Raw genomic sequence first — 16,431 nt, 5'->3', positions numbered from 1 at the left:
ATTCACATACCATACAATTCACCCATCAAATGTGTTCAGTTCAGTGGCTTTTAGCATATTCACACTGGTGGTCCATGATCACAGTCAATTTTATAACATGGCATCGCTCCTCCCCAGAGAAACCTCAAATCCATGAAAAGTTACTATCCATTCTCCCCAGAACGCCCAAGCCCTGGCAACCATCAATTTGCCTGTCACCATGGATTTGCCTGTCCTGGATGTTTCATGTAAACAGAATCACACAGTCTGTGCCCTTCTGCGATCTGCTTCTTTCACTCTGCACCCCGCGTTTAAGGTCCATGCGTGGTGTAGCGTAGGTCAGCGCTTCACTCCCTCTTTATGGTTGAATGATACCCTTGCGCATGTATAGATCACATTTTGTTTATCCATTCATCTGTTTGTTGGTGGACATTAGGGTTGATTCTACCTTTTGGCTACTGTGAAAAATGCTATGAACATTCACGTACAAATTTTTGTGTGAATGTGTTAACTAGTTCTCTTGGATATATATACCTACGAGTGAAACTGCTGGGTCACACGGTACCTCTGTTCTAACCTTTGAGTATCTTCTCTAATAATCTCAATCTTCCAATTGAAGTCTTTCATCCATTTGTATGTAATGTAATTACTAATGTAATTGGATTTGAATCTACCATCTTGTTAGGGCTATCTACTTGTCCCATGTGTTCTATATTCCTTTTTCTCTCTCACTTTGTCTCCTATTACACTGATTATTTTTTATGATCCACAGGGCTGCCTAAGAGTCTTCATGACATGGCCGTTAGTCTTCCCCAGAGTGAGTGGTGTGAAGGGGAGTATACCCCAAAGAGAAGCTACAGTGTCCCTCATGACCCAGTCTCAAAAGTGACATACCACTTCTTCCACAGTATTCTGTCAGTCACACAGACCAACCCTGGTACAATCTGGGGTGATCTTCTTAAGGGTGTAAATCTCAGGAGGGTTACTAGGGGCTGTCTTGAAGGTATACCACAATGTCTCTTACCTTCTTCTGTATATTTGTTTTCTACACTTTGATTCTCCATGCTTCATTCTAAATTATTTTTTTTGTGGGGAGGAGTTGTTGTTTAGGTACATGTGCGTGATTATTATTATTTTTTTAACGTGCACCAAACACTGCATTTCAAGTTGTTTGCCGAAATCATTTGAGGCCTAGGATGTGAGCCTCTTCTGCCAGCTTCTCCTGACATTTGCTCCTGCCAGGCACCTGGGAGCACTGGTGGTTTAGAGTCACATCAATTCCATTTCAGGGACTGATAAGAGTCCAGGCGTTCTGCAGTTCCTGCATGAACTTGTCTGAGTATAGTTCATCCCTACACCTGGGATGCAGCCCTCCAGGGTCCTGACTCAAGGAAAGGATGCTTGCATCAGGCCTCCCTATGCCCCAGAAAGCTCATCCTGAACTCCAGTGCAGGCCAGTTCAAAACTAAGGGCAAAAAATATTCACATCTCAGCAACTCAGACTTGAATGGGCCACCTCCTTGGGTCCCTGTCCTCCCCTACCTCTTGGCTCATTAGTCTTCACTATCTTTTTAGTTCTTTGAATCCTTCAAAGACATGTTTCCAAAATTTGGTCCTATTTTTCTAGTTATTGATGACCACCGGGAAAGGGATTAGAGTTACCTGATTTGCCATTACCAAAAGGCTTGTCCATAATTTCTAAAATAATAAAAATTAAAATTAATAGTAAATGGATCCTAGCCATGAGATGCTTATACTGGTTATGGTTGTTCGGTCAAGCAGTGTATGCTAAAAGGTGACAGAGAGTAATAATTACGAGCACGGATTCTGGAACTAGCCCATGTTGATTCTTCCGCCTTCTCTCTAAACTTTATGTTGGTCATGGGCAGTAAAGCTAGCACAGTGCACGCTGTGAATGGCACAGCTTCGGATAGGCCCCTGTAGTTCGGTCTCCTTGTATGCCTGTCATTGAATCCACTGTATACTGACCCCACTCCCCCACCATCATTACAGTTAAGTCACTGCACAGCAACGGCTAGTTCTCATGATCATAAGCTCCTTGCAAGTGAGAGTCACTGGGCTTACACAACTGTTGGCATACACTAGGCATTCAAAAATTGTTTCACTGAATTGGTGCCAATAATGGAAGTAGACTCCAAGAAGAGGGTCAGGTGTGAGGGATATATACTAAATTTGACTATGTCTGAGTCAAGCTGTTTAGAAGGGATGTATATGCAGGTCTGAAACACAGGACTGGGATTGGGCTGAGGGTGTGGCTACTCGGGAGCCATCAGCAAACAGAAGATAATGGGAGTCAGTGTAAGGAATGAGACTGGGGGGGTGGGGACAGTGTGTGTGGAAGGACAAAGACGGTGGGCTGATGCTACGGCCCTGGGGAGCAGCGCAGTCTAATGGGCTAGAGGAAGAAGATCCACCACAGGAGTCTAAGGAAGAAGCGTCAGTGAGAGAAGAGCCAGAAGAAAGGGGAAGCTATAGGAGCAAACAAAGGAAAGCCAGAGTATGAAGGAGAGAAAGGCCTGCGTTAAGAAATGCGTCAAAGAAGGCAAGGAAGCTGAGGCTGTAAGTTAGGAGTGGCCTTGGCTTGGGAAGTGCAGTGGGCACAGAGTCAGGGAGGACAGATTCCAGGGCTCATTGGGAGGAAGAATCCATGGACCATGGTTGCCGGCTGGGTGTCCTGAGTGGTGCCTGGGACAGCGGTAGATGGTGCCACTCACTCCTCCAGGGAGGACAGAGGGAGGGGGGGAAAAGACAGGGGTTTGGGGGGACAGCTGATGGCTTTGTGGGTCCACTGAGCTTGAGATGCCTTGGGTTTCAGGGACATTTTCAAGGCAATGTTGAGTAAGCAGCTTGACATAAAATCTGGAGCTCAGAGAAGAGGTCTAGGAAGGAGCTATGGATTTGGGAGTCAGAGATAAACCCGACACCTGGAATTTTCAAAGATGGGTTTCATTCCAGTTCCCTGTCCCCAGCCCTCTGTAACACCCACAGGTGTATTTCAGGGGACCCTCTTCCCGATATACCCACACCACCCCTAGGTTCATGCCCCCTTGTCCCAGGTCACCGCCTACCTTCCTCAAGTCAGAGCTGACGCTGATGCTGTTGACAAAGGCATCCCCTGAGGTGATAGACTCTTCCCCAGTCAATATCTTGAAAATGGTAGTTTTCCCAGCTCCATTGAAGCCAAGAAGACCAAAGCACTCCTCTGCTCGAACAGCGAAGGAAACCTTGTTCACAGCCAGTGGAGGCACCTTCCTGGAATAGACCTGAGATAGCCAAGACAGAAGACAAGACACCCAGTGAGGAGGCCTGGAGCCAGAAGCCTGGAGTTGTCAGCTGCACTCCAGTTCTGCCCCCAGGGCTCCAGGACTCCGAGGTATCCAGGCTGAGATCTGCCTTCTCATCCCAGCTGCTGCTCCCAGTGGGCTCAGGAGGTTTTCTCTCTTCCTGCCCCTGCACACTGAGAACATAGTTCTCTAAGATAAGCCTCTTTCCTGCTTTCCTCGAAGCAAAGAAAACCACTTTGATGTTGCCTGAGCTGGTTTCTGAGGGCTTTTAAAAAAATATATAAATCTATTTATTTTATGGAGGCTAATTACTTTTCAATATTGTATTGGTTTTGCCATACATTGACGTGAATCTACCGCGGGTGTACATGTGTTCCCCATCCTGAACCACCCCCTCACCTCCCTCCCCATCCCATCCCTCTGGGTCATCCCAGTGCACCAGCCCCGAGCATCCTGTATCCTGCATTGAACCTGGACTGGCGATTTGTTTCACATATGATATTATACATGTTTCAATGCCATTCTCCCAAACCATCCCACCCTCGCCCTCTCCCACAGAATCCAAAAGATTGTTCTATGCATCTGTGTCTCTTTTGCTGTCTCGCATACAGGGTTATTGTTACCATCTTTCTAAATTCCAAATATATATTATTATACTGTATTGGTGTTTTTCTTTCTGGCTTACTTCACTTTGTATAAGAGGCTCCAGTTTCATCCACCTCATTAGAACTGATTCAAATGTATTCTTTTTAATGGCTGAGTAATACTCCATTGTGTATATGTACCACAGCTTTCTTATTTGCTGATGGACATCTAGGTTGCTTCCATGTCCTGGCTATTGTAAACAGTGCTGAGATGAACACTGGGGTACATGCGTCTCTTTCAATTCTGGTTTCCTAGGTGTGTGTGCCCAGCAGTGGGATGGCTGGGTCATATGGCAGTTCTATTTCCAGTTTTTTAAGGAATCTCCACACTGTTCTCCATAGTGGCTGTACTAGTTTGCATTCCCACCAACAGTGTAAGAGGGTTCCCTTTTCTCCACACCCTCTCCAGTATTTATTGCTTGTAGACTTTTGGATTACAGCCATTCTGACTGGTGTGAGATGGTACCTCATTGTGATTTTGATTTGCATTTCTCTGATAACGAGTGATGATAAGCATCTTTTCATGTGTTTGTTAGCCATCTGTATGTCTTCTTTGGAGAAATGTCTGTTTAGTTCTTTGGCCCATTTTTTGATTGGGTCGTTTATTTTTCTGGAATTGAGCTGCAGGAGTTGCTTGTATATTTTTTAGATTAATTGTCAGTTGCTTCATTTGCTATTATTTTCTCCCATTCTGAAGGCTGTCTTTTCACCTTGCTTATAGTTTCCTTTGTTGTGTGGAAACTTTTAATTTTAATTAGGTCCTATTTGTTTATTTTTGCTTTTATTTCCAATATTCTGGGAGGTGGGTCATAGAGGATCCTGCTGTGATTTATGTTGGAGAGTGTTTTGCCTATGTTCTCCTCTAGGAGTTTTATAGTTTCTGATCTTATGTTTAGATCTTTAATCCATTTTGGTTTATTTTTGTGTATGGTGTTAGAAAGTGTTCTAGTTTCATTCTTTTACAAGTGGTTAACCAGTTTTCCCAGCACCACTTGTCAAAGAGATTGTCTTTTCTCCATTGTATATTCTTGCCTCCTTTGTCAAAGATAAGGTGTCCATAGGTGTGTGGATTCATCTCTGGGCTTTCTATTTTGTTCCATTGATCTATATTTCTGTCTTTGTGCCAGTACCATACTGTCTTGATGACTGTGGCTTTGTAGTAGAGCCCGAAGTCAGGCAGGTTGATTCTGGGGGCTTTTTAACCACCAGCAACTATAGGGAAACCACTCTCTCTGTCTCTGTCTCCCTCCCTCTCTCTGCGTGCGTGTGTGTGTGCATGCGCCTGAGTGTGTGTACATTCCTGGCTGTCTGAAGACTCTCTCAGCACAGTCCCCATGGGCTCTCAGGGAGATTAGCAGGCTTGCTGTGGGCTTTCAGAGCCCACATCCCCTCCTTGGCTCCTCCACAGACTGCTTTCTAGATCCAGGAGAGACTCAACCATGTCTACCCTTCAGGGCTTCTGGGGATCCATGGCTCCAGCGTCCCTCCGATCCCAGCCCTCATTGTCCTCAGGGGCCCCCAGAAGACAATGTGGGGCTGAGGCGCTACCTGCTGTCTCTGGGTGCACGAATGAGCTCAGATGCCATCTGTTCAGAGGAAACCTCTCTCTGAGTCTTTCCCATCAAAACTCACCTGAATCCTCTGCCAGTGCAGTAGTCCCCTTATCCCTGGGGATATGGTTCAAGAACCCCAGTGGGGGCGTGAAACCATGGATACCATAGGACTCTCTACTTACTATGTTTCTCCTATACTACATTCCTCTGATAAATTAGGCACAGTAAGGGAATATCCAAATTGCCAACATCAGTACCCTTGGGCTTTGGGATAAGCAAAATGAGAAGTCCTTGAGTGCAAGCACTTGATACTGTGATACTGGCTCGGACAACTGAGCCAGCAACTAAGCGATGAAACAGTGGAGAAGCTGGACAAACGCGTGGAGTGGAATGGCTTGAGTTAACCACGCTACCCAGAGGGCACACAACTTAAAACTTTTGAATTGATATTTCTGGAATTTTCCATTTAATATTTTTGGACCATGGTTGACCGCAGGTAGCTGAAACCTCAGAAAGCAAAGCTGCTGATAAATGGGCGCTACACTGTACTCCAAGTCAGCGGGCGGGGTCCTGGAGCCATGATGGCTGCTTCCCTACACAAGGATCCCCAAGAGTAATGGGGATGAAAAGTAAAGTAATGCTTTTCAAGCTACATCGGACTTTACCTTAGATAGTTCTTTAAGGACCAGTGGGTTTTTCTTACACAGATCTTCCCAAGAGTTCTTGATCATTTTTGCTTCCTCTTCCACATCTTGGTCTCCAGGCACAGACTCTGCATTCTGCAAAACAACCTGTTTCTCCCGAGACAAGGATGGCAGGTGTAAGCGCTTTTGCAAGGACAGGAGGAAGACATCGAGGTCCTTCCCCGTAACGTTGTGAAGGCGCCCTGGCCATGCCAGTTCCCATCTGCACACCACCACCCATTCTCAGGGGAAGTCGCAGGCAGGACTGAGTGCGTGTTGACACGACCGTGATATGCTAGACAGGAAAGCCTTGGTTTTTAAAGAAAAAAAAAAGACTTGAAGCCCAGAGGTGTCAAGATACAACAAATCCCATTTTGTACAGGATTTCCATGATCATGGGGCTGGGGGAGGTGCTTTGCCACTGGAAGATATTCAGGTCAAGAAATGACACAACAGGCCTTTCTCCTATCTGGCTCCGGAATGACTGAGGGGAGAGGTGTTCCAAGCTGACTAGTTTTAGGGAATCCACGGCTGGCCAGGGTCACAGGGCCCAGGCCAATGCCCTTCCCCCTTCTCCCCTCAGGGCCCGGGGTCCTGGGGACCTCAGTAACCCCTCTGCCCTGAGGGAGGTTTACACCATCTCCAGGCCCTCTGGCTCTGAGAATCAAGGTCACTGCAGACTGCAGGAATTAAGCCGTGAAGCCAGCCTCTTACCCGTCCTTACAGACTTACACTTGGACCCACTCACCATTTTTTGCTTCCAGGAGAGGCCAGAAAACCTGGATTTCAGTTCCCATAAGACATTGGTTTCAGTGAGGAAAAGCAGGATGAGGTACACGAGCCCCAAGATGGCAAGGACTGTCAGGTACTTCCCTGTCCCGAGAGACTCCCAGGCATAGATGTCCTCCTGGACCACATAGCCCTCCGCTACAACGGGACAAATGGACATGATCAGATTACACAGAGCAGCTAGATTCCTACGATAACAAATGTCATTCAAAAGGAGCATTATTGTCATCACTGCAGTCACTTCACCCCAGCAGATGGGAAACATATACAGTATTCTGCTTTTCTTGCTGGAACCAATGTTTAGCAGAAATTATGCAGTAAAAGTAAAAGACTTCTCCCTGTCCATATGACAGTCACTTGAAACGCAAGCTATTTACATGTTTGATTCTGTTATCAATCACTCTGTAACGTCAATTGACCACTCATGCAGAAACACTCCGCAGCCTCAAGTCTATTTTAATTTGATTTGCCTTCAAATTTTTTTTAAATACATGTATTTTTAAATTATACAATACACACTCATTGGAAAAAAGAGACATGTCTGAGGTAGAGTCAAGGTACTTCTCCTCTCCCTACAGCTGTTTTATGTATATATATATATATATATATATATGTATATATATATATATATGTATGTATATATATATATATAAAATATAATACTTCCATACTCTCTGGATATAATCTTTTAAAATACAAGTAGACTGATACTATGCATTATCTTCTCCAATTCATTTGTTTTGTTTCAGTTCAGTTCAGTTTGGTTCAGTCGCTCAGTCGTGTCTGACTCTTTGCGACTCCATGGACTGCTGCATACCAGGCTTCCCTGTCCATCACCAACTCCTGGAGCTTACTCAGACTCACGTTCAGTGAGTCAGTGATGCCATCCAACCATCTCATTGTCTGTCATCCCCCTCTCCTCCTGCCTTCAATCTTTCCCAGCATCAGGGTCTTTTCCAATGAATCAGTTCTTTGCATCACAGGTGGCCAAGTATTGGAGTTTCAGCTTCAGCATCAATCCTTCCAAGGAATATTCAGAACTGATTTCCTTTAAGATGGACTGGTTGGATCTCCTTGAAGTCCAAGGGACACTCAAGAGTCTTCTCCAACACCATAGTTCAAAAGCGTCAAATTTTTGGCGCTCAGCTTTCTTTATAGTTCAACACTCACATCCATACGTGACTATTGGAAAAACCATAGCTTTGATTAAATGGTCCTTTGTCAGCAAAGTAATGTCTCTGCTTTTTAATATGCTGTCCAGGTTGGTCATGGCTTTTCTGCCAAGGAGCAAGCGTCTTTTGATTTCATGGCTGCAGTCACCATTTGCAGTGATTTTGCAGCCCCCCAAAATAAAGTCTCTCACTGTATCCATTGCTTCCACACCTCTCTGCCATGAAGTGATGGGACCAGATGCCATGATCTTAGTTTTTTGAATGTTGAGTTTTAAGCCAGCTTTTTCACTCTCCTCTTTCACTTTCATCAAGAGGCTCTTTAGGTCCTCTTCACTTTCTGCCATTAGGGTGGTGTCATCTGCATATCTGAGGTTATTGATATTTCTCCCAGCAATCTTGATTCCAGCTTGTGCTTCATCCAGCCTGGCATTTCACATGATGTACTCTGCATATAAGTTAAATAAACAGGGTGAGAATATACAGCTTTGACATACTCCTTTACCAATTTGGAACCAGTCTGTTGTTCCATGTCCGGTTCTGCCTGTTGCTTCTTGACCTGCATACAGATTTCTCAGGGGGCAGGTCAGGTGGTCTGGTATTCCCACCTCTTTCAGAATTTTCCACAGTTTATTGTGATCCACACAGTCAAAGGCTTTGGCGTAATCAATAAAGAAGAAGTAGATGTTTTTCTGGAACTCTCTTGCTTTTTCAATGATCCAGCAGATGTTGGAAATTTGATCTCTGGTTCCTCTGCCTTTTCTAAATCCAGCTTGAACATCTGGAAGTTCACGGTTCATGCACTGTTGAAGCCTCACTTGGATAAATTTGAGCGTTACTTTGCTAGCGTGTGAGATGAATGTAATTGTGGGGTAGTCTGAACATTCTTTGGCATTGCCTTTCTTTGGGATTAGAATGAAAACCGACCTTTTCCAGTCCTGTGGCCACTACTGAGTTTCCTAAATTTGCTGGCATGTTGAGTGCAGTACTTTCACAGCACCATCTTTTAGGACTTGAAATAGCTCAGCTGGAATTCCATCATCTCCGCTAGCTTTGTTCGTAGTGATGCTTCCTAAGGCCCACTTGACTTCAGACTCCAGGATGTCTGGCTCTGGGTGAGTGATCACACTGTCATGGTTATCTGGGTCATGAAGATCTTTTTTGCATAGTTCTTCTGTGTATTCTTGCCACCTCTCCTTAATATCTTCTGCTTCTGTTAGGTCCATATGTTTTCTGTCCTTTATTGTGCCCATCTTTGGATGAAATATTCTGTTGATATCTCTAATTTTCTTGAAGAGATCTCTAGTATTTCCCATCCTATTGTTTTCTTCTATTTCTCTGCATTGTTCACTGAGGAAAGCTTTCTTATCTCTCCTTGCTATTCTTTGGAACTCTGCATTCAAATGGGTATATCTTTCCTTTTCTCCTTTGCCTCATTGGCATGAACTCCTTATTGCCAAACTCAGACTTAAATTGAAGAAAGTAGGGTCCTAAATCAAATTCCTTACAGTTTTGATTAGATCAGTCAGGTAAGACCTAAATCAAATCCCTTACGATTATACAGTGTAAGTGACCAATAAATTCAAGGGATTAGATCTGATAGAGTGCCTGAAGAACCATGGAAGGAGGTTGTTTTGTTTACACATATACAACAGACATCGGCCATATCAGGACATACAGATGAAACTAATACAGATCTCTTGCAAAAGTAGATACATGGACGTTATAATGGCTAGTATTGCAGTAACTTTGGTTTGTAACTCCACTTTTTGTTTTCTGTGTAACTTAAGAAACTGATGCATAAAAAAACAACGAATCTATGGTTCTAGGTACACAGTGGATAAAGAGGTCTTGTGACATCAATAATTAAAAGGGACTGGGGACAGGGCTGCATAAGAGCAGTTTTTCTATACTGTTGAAGTTAAGCTAATACAAATTCAAATTAGAATGTTAACTTAAGGATGTTAAAATGCAATTTCCATGGTAACCACAAAGAAAATAGCTATTGAATATACCCAAGAGGAAATGAGAAACGAATTGAATGTTTCATATGAGGCAACTAGAGTAGCCCAACTCAGAGTGGAATGGTAGTCGCTAGAGGCTGGGGTGGGGCCGTTAGTGTTTCGTGGGTTCAGAATTTCAGTTCTGCAAGTTGAAGAAAGTTCTGGAGAGGATGGTGGTGATGGTACAATGTGAATGTATTTAATGCCACAGAACTGCACACTTAAAAATGGTTAAAATGGTAAACTTCACGTTTTTCCACATTTAAAGAAAAAAAACTAATTTTAAAAGGTGTTGGAAAGGACGTGGACAAATTGGAACCCTCATATGTTGCTGGTGAAATGTAAAATAGTGCAGCCACTGTGGAAAATAGTTTGGTGCTTCCTGAAAAAGCTAAACATAGAGTCAAAAGCAAACCCACTCCTAAGTATATACTCAAAAGAACTGAAAACTGGTTCACACAAAAATTTGTATGTGAATGTCCACGGCAGCATTATTCATAATAGCCAAAACGTAGAAACAATCCAAATGTCCGTCAGCGGATGAACGGATAAACTACTGAGTCCATCCATACAATGGACTATTATTCAGCCATAACAAGGAACAAAGTAGAGATACATGACACAACCTGGATGAACCTTACAAATACTGTTGTAAGTGAAAGAAGCCAGATACAAAAGGTCACACAGTCATTCCATTTACAAGAAATGCCCAGAACAGGCCAATCCATAGAGACAGAAAGTAGATTACTGGTTGTCAAATGCTTGGGAGAAAAGGGAATGGGAAGTGACTGTTAATGGATGGAACATTTCTTTATTCCCGGTGACAAGAATGTTCTGGAATTAGATGGTGGTGATGGTTGCACAACCTTGTGAATATCCCAGAAACCAATGAATTGTATACTTTATAAAATGGTGAATTTTATATGAATTATATCTTAATAAAAATGTAATTAACACAGAAATAAACACAACATTGTAAAACTTAAAAATTAAAAAACAATGTAAATAACAAAAGTCTGTTTGTCATACTCACAAACTTTACTGCACTCAATCTGGTCCAAGCTCTTGACCTTGCAAAACTTCTGCAGTTCAAAGTTGTAGTACAGGTTGGATAAAGCCATCCCTAGGCAATGGCCTGGAAGCGGTAGGAACATGTTATCCAGGGACTCTGAGATCGCTGTGTAGCCAAGTTCTGTGAGGGGAACAGAAAACATTAACCCTTCTTTCAGGAAGAAGTGGGTACATCCCCCAGCGACTCTCTAGGCCCCACGGGCCTCTTCTCCTCTATAAAGGGTTTGCTCTTTCTACGTGTGGCTGTATCTGTCTCTGCTCATCACACTCCTGGGCCCAAGACCAGAAATCAGGTTCTCCCTGACTCCTCCTGTTCCCTCTTCTGAGGCAGCCACCCAGCCTCTAAGCTGTAACTATTTTTCTTTTGCAGCACTTCCTGAAGTCATTTTACTTCTATTCCAACTGTTTATGCAGGCAAGTCAGAAAGAGCTTGCTGTGTCTGAGAAAACCAGCACGGCATGGCTGCAGTAGGGGATGCACTTCTGGAAGTCCTGGCTTTGAAGGCTGGAGGCTTACAAATGAGTTAGTGCCAAACAGGAAAGCCTGGGGCACCAGCTTTGGATTTATTAGAGTGTCATCTTACAAGTAGATAAGGAGAACACAGTTGCTGTGTGGACAGTTTGTGGAGACAAAACCACCATTATTTGCAGATGCTGTACACTATCATATACCTAGAAAAGCCACAAGAATCAACCAAAGTGGTCCTGTGGTTAGAACTCTTTGCTTCCAATGCAAGGGGCATGGGTTCCATCCCTGGTCAGGGAACTAAGATCCCACAAGCTTTGTGGCAAAAAGAAAGAAGAAAAGAAAACAGACTCAAGGACCTGGAGAACACGCTCGCGGCCGCCAAAGGGCAGGGGGCGGGGCGAGGCAGCAAGCCAGGCTTGGCGGACGCATGTTACGCACAGGACGCATGAGCACCAAGCCCTGCTGCACACAACAGGGCCCTGCAGCCGATATCCCATGAGAAACCATGATGGCAAAGAATGTATAGATGTGTAAATCACTAAGTCCCTTTGCTGTACAGCAAAAATTAACACATTGTAAAACTGGAATTCCAGTTGAGCCATTTCAATTCCTGAAAGATGATGCTGTGAAAGTGCTACACTCAATATGCCAGCAAATTTGGAAAACTCAGCAGTGGCCACAGGACAGGAAAAGGTCAGTTTTCATTCCAATCCCAAAGAAAGGCAATGCCAAAGAATGCTCAAACTACTACACAATTGCACTCATCTCACATGCTAGTAAAGTAATGCTCAAAATTCTCCAAGCCAGGCTTCAGCAATACATGAACTGTGAACTTCCAGATGTTCAAGCTGGTTTTAGAAAAGGCAGAGGAATCAGAGATCAAATTTCCAACATCTGCTGGATCATTGAAAAAGCAAGAGAGTTCCAGAAAAACATATATTTCTGTTTTATTGACTATGCCAAAACCTTTGACTGTGTGGATCACAATAAACTGTGGAAAATTCTGAGAGAGATGGGAATACCAGACCACCTGACCTGCCCCCTGAGAAATCTATACGCAGGTCAGGAAGCAACAGTTAGAACTGGACATGGAACAACAGACTGGTTCCAAATTGGGAAAGGAGTACGTCAAGGCTGTATATTGTCACCCTGCTTATTTAACTTATATGCAGAGTACATCATGAGAAACGCTGGACTGGAAGAAACACATGCTGGAATCAAGATTGCTGGGAGAAATATCAATAAGCTCAGATATGCAGATGACACCACCCGTACGGCAGAAAGTGAGGAGAACCTAAAAAGCCTCTTGATGAAAGTGAAAGAGGAGAGTGAAAAAGTTGGCTTAAAGCTCAACATTCAGAAAACGAAGATCATGGCATCTGGTCCCATGACTTCATGGGAAATAGATGGGGAAACAGTGTCAGACTTTATTTTTGGGGGGTTCCAAAATCACTGCAGATGGTGACTGCAGCCATGAAATTAAAAGACGCTTACTCCTTGGAAGAAAAGTTACGACCACCCTAGATAGATAGCATATTCAAAAGCAGAGACATTACTTTGTCGACTAAGGTCTGTCTAGTCAAGGCTACGGTTTTTCCTGTGGTCATGTATGGATGTGAGAGTTGGACTGTGAAGAAGGCTGAGCGCCGAAGAACTGATACTTTTGAACTGTGGTGTTGGAGAAGACTCTTGAGAGTCCCTTGGACTGCAAGGAGATCCAACCAGTCCATTGTGAAGGAGATCAGCCCTGGGATTTCTTTGGAAGGAATGATGCTGAAGCTGAAACTCCAGTACTTTGGCCACCTCATGTGAAGAGTTGACTCATTGGAAAAAACTCTGATGCTGGGAGGGATTAGGGGCAGGAGGAGAAGGGGACAACCGAGGATGAGATGCCTGGATGGCATCACGGACTCGATGGATGTGAGTCTGAGTGAACTCTGGGAGGTGGTGATGGACAGGGAGGCCTGGCGTGCTGCAATTTATGGGGTTGCAAAGAGTCGGACATGACTGGGCCACTGAACTGAAAACAAGTATACTTCAATTAGAAAAAAGAAATAAAGGAGCGGTCAGTAAGTTGTCTGGTCCAAAAACAAATACAGAAACTGGGGCCTCTTAGAGATTAGAGAAGCCAATTTTTTATCTTATATTGAAAAGTGAAGAAATAACAAACAAGGTTATAAATAACCTTTGGTATATTTAAAATATTTTAAATGTTTACAACAAATAAACACAACTGCTCTGCAAAATAACCATGCTACTCATAAGCAAATTAATCTGTAAGAGGGTGAACTCGGTGTGCTGCATGGGAACGGACCTGCATTGGGGCTGTGCCTACAGCCCTCTCCCATCCGCAGGCTGCTTGGTGCTAACCCCAAGCCACTCCACGTGCCACCAGCTGCCACCCTGCACAAACCACAACACATCTCCACCAACAAGGAGGTGGGATTAGAGCGTCCATTTCGGAAAGCTCTAATGGCTTCATGACTGGCTACACCACCCGCTCCAAATCAGGGGGTTCTGCAAGGAAGACAGCCTGGGGACACGTGACTTTCTTCAGACTCCCTGAAGAGAGGCTGAACAGACTCTTCATCTGAAAACAGGCTCTACTCTCAGGGCTTGGATTTAGAGTAGTACAGCTTTGGGGGATCAATTTATGAAATTCCTGTCAGTGGATGCCACTGCGATGTACAGGGAGTTGAACTTGGATGTGAGGTCTCCAGACCAACATTTCCTGGACCAGGACCCAGTAACTGAGCAGCAGAGCCATGGGGTCCACCTGTGGGGATGGAAGCACCATTTGGGGGCGTAGCTCGAAAGTCGTGGCTCCACATTGCGGCTGAGGCATCAGGGTCATGGCTCTGGTGATCAGACAGTTGCACCTGCGGATACCAGGCCCCAGTGGGTAGTTGCAGAGGGGAAGAGGCACAGTGGCTCATGTCCTCTTCTCATATAGAAGTCTAAATGTGGAAATCTACCCTGGAGACTGAAGTAGAGGGGAGCAGGGAAACTGCCCCAACTCAGCTCTGTGGCTCCTGGGTGGGACAGAGACAGACTTAACCACAAGGCAGTCTTGAGAGCCCTGCCTGGAGTGAACAGTCAGCCACAGAGGCTCCCAGACCTTCCTGGGTCAGTGACCATCTTCCGACGCCCAGGAGAGGAGTGCTCGACAATCCCACATGTGGTCACAGGGACAGGTATTCACAGCTCCTGCTTACTCACCTGCCTGCCTTCCTTCCTTCTCTGCTGGTCCTGCTCTAGCACTGGCTGAGGACGGAGGAGAGGCCACAAAGCACCCTACCTATTCGCCCGACTGAGGACTCTCCTCTGCTGACCCCGGGGTGGGATGCGCCCTCTGCTGGCTCTTGTGCTCTCTTCCTCCTTCGCTTCGCTCCTGCACGTTGTTGGCCGAGATCCCTGACTACCTTTCCAAGAAAGTGGGCTATGGGTTTGACCGCTGTTGCCCAGCTGAAGTAGTCTTTGCTCTGTCCCCCCATCTGCATGACGACAGAATTCAGTACAGAAACCTCTGTCTTTCAGGAAGTGTTTGGGTCTCTCTTCATTCAGTGTTGGACATTTGATAAATCCTTTCAGTCTTGAAGTCTGCTTTTTTCACTGGGAAATTTTGTTTCTTGGGTAGTTTCCTCAACCTGATTTCCTGTTTTCTCTTTCTGGAAGGCTTAGTGATTGAATACAAAGAGCATCTCCCGCATTTACCGTCACCTTACCTGCCTTTTCTCTCAACTTCTCTATTTCTCTTAACTTTTTGTTCTACTTTCTGGAAAATTCATTGTCTTTATTTTCCAACCCCTCTGCTAAATTCTTGTTTTGGCAATCAGATCTTTCTTGTTTCCAAAGTTTTTCTTCTTCATGGAATTCTACAGAAGTCTCTTATTACCTTCTCTCAAACTGAGGAGTAGTCTGTTTCATTGAAGTGCGTGATCACCAGTGGATAGTTTGATGATTCTGACAAGTATTTTTGCCCATGTAGTCAACATCTCAATCACAATACGGCTGTCCCCATCACTCCAGGTCCCCTCTGGTCTCTGTGCAGTGGACGCCCAGCCCCGAGCTCAGGGCTGCGTCGTCCAGGCAGCACCCAGTGTGCTGTCTGTCCGCACTGCGGCCTGTGCTGAGTGTCTGTCCCCTGGGGGGTGCATGTCTGCAACACTGACGGTTTGGGGCTCTTCCAATGACCACTGCTGAGAAGAGCCTCATGCAGGCCCCTACAGACATATGCTCTCACAGGCACGACTTGTGTGGCTGCCAGAGGGAGGGTTAAAGCTGTGTGATGTGTAGACCTGATGGGCCTCACCTTTTTCACTTGTGACCGAGACAAGAACAAAGGGGCCAATGCTCAGAAAGGTCAGCATGATGATGAGTTTGACACAGGCATTCCCCGCATTGTCAAAGCAGAAGCTGGTCAGGTAGATGAAGGGGATGATGGCCCAGGCATAGAGCATCAGCATCAAGAAGACAGCTGGGACATTCTCCTCGTGTGTAAAAGCCTCCTCATCATAGTATAGAAACACCACCTGGGGAAAGTGGGGCAGAATTTGGAAAAGTCACTAAGACTCAGGCCTAAGCATGAGAGAAAGGATATAATAATCTCAACTTATTCTTCTAAGGTAAACAAGGTGTTGGCAGGACTCCAGCAGCACCGCCCCTCCCTCACTCCTCTGGCCGTGCAGGGGACACCAGTGCAGTGAGAGGAGGAGCACAGAAGCAGAACCAGGGAGGACGTGCTCCAGGCTGCACCCCTCAGGGCCC

General features: G+C 45.0%; 1 protein-coding gene across 2 annotated transcripts in view; it reads right to left on the bottom strand.

Moving 5' to 3' along the window:
* LOC102183842 (ATP-binding cassette sub-family A member 17) overlaps window positions 1–16,431 on the bottom strand; it is an 84,741-nt gene that overhangs the window by 6,791 nt on the left and 61,519 nt on the right. For both annotated transcript variants that reach the window (XM_018040917.1, XM_018040918.1), the window contains 5 exons: window positions 15,977–16,196; window positions 11,159–11,317; window positions 6,913–7,091; window positions 6,147–6,272; window positions 3,069–3,263 (listed from right to left, as the gene is read on the bottom strand). In XM_018040917.1, coding sequence (XP_017896406.1) covers window positions 3,069–3,263; window positions 6,147–6,272; window positions 6,913–7,091; window positions 11,159–11,317; window positions 15,977–16,196 — 879 coding nt within the window. The remainder of the gene's footprint in view (window positions 1–3,068; window positions 3,264–6,146; window positions 6,273–6,912; window positions 7,092–11,158; window positions 11,318–15,976; window positions 16,197–16,431) is intronic.

This window comes from Capra hircus, chromosome 25 (genome assembly GCF_001704415.2).
Source record: "Capra hircus breed San Clemente chromosome 25, ASM170441v1, whole genome shotgun sequence".
In the NCBI taxonomy this organism is placed as follows: domain Eukaryota; kingdom Metazoa; phylum Chordata; class Mammalia; order Artiodactyla; family Bovidae; genus Capra; species Capra hircus.
The sequence above is the reverse complement of the archived record's forward strand: the minus strand, read 5'-3'. Positions and strand labels throughout refer to the sequence as shown.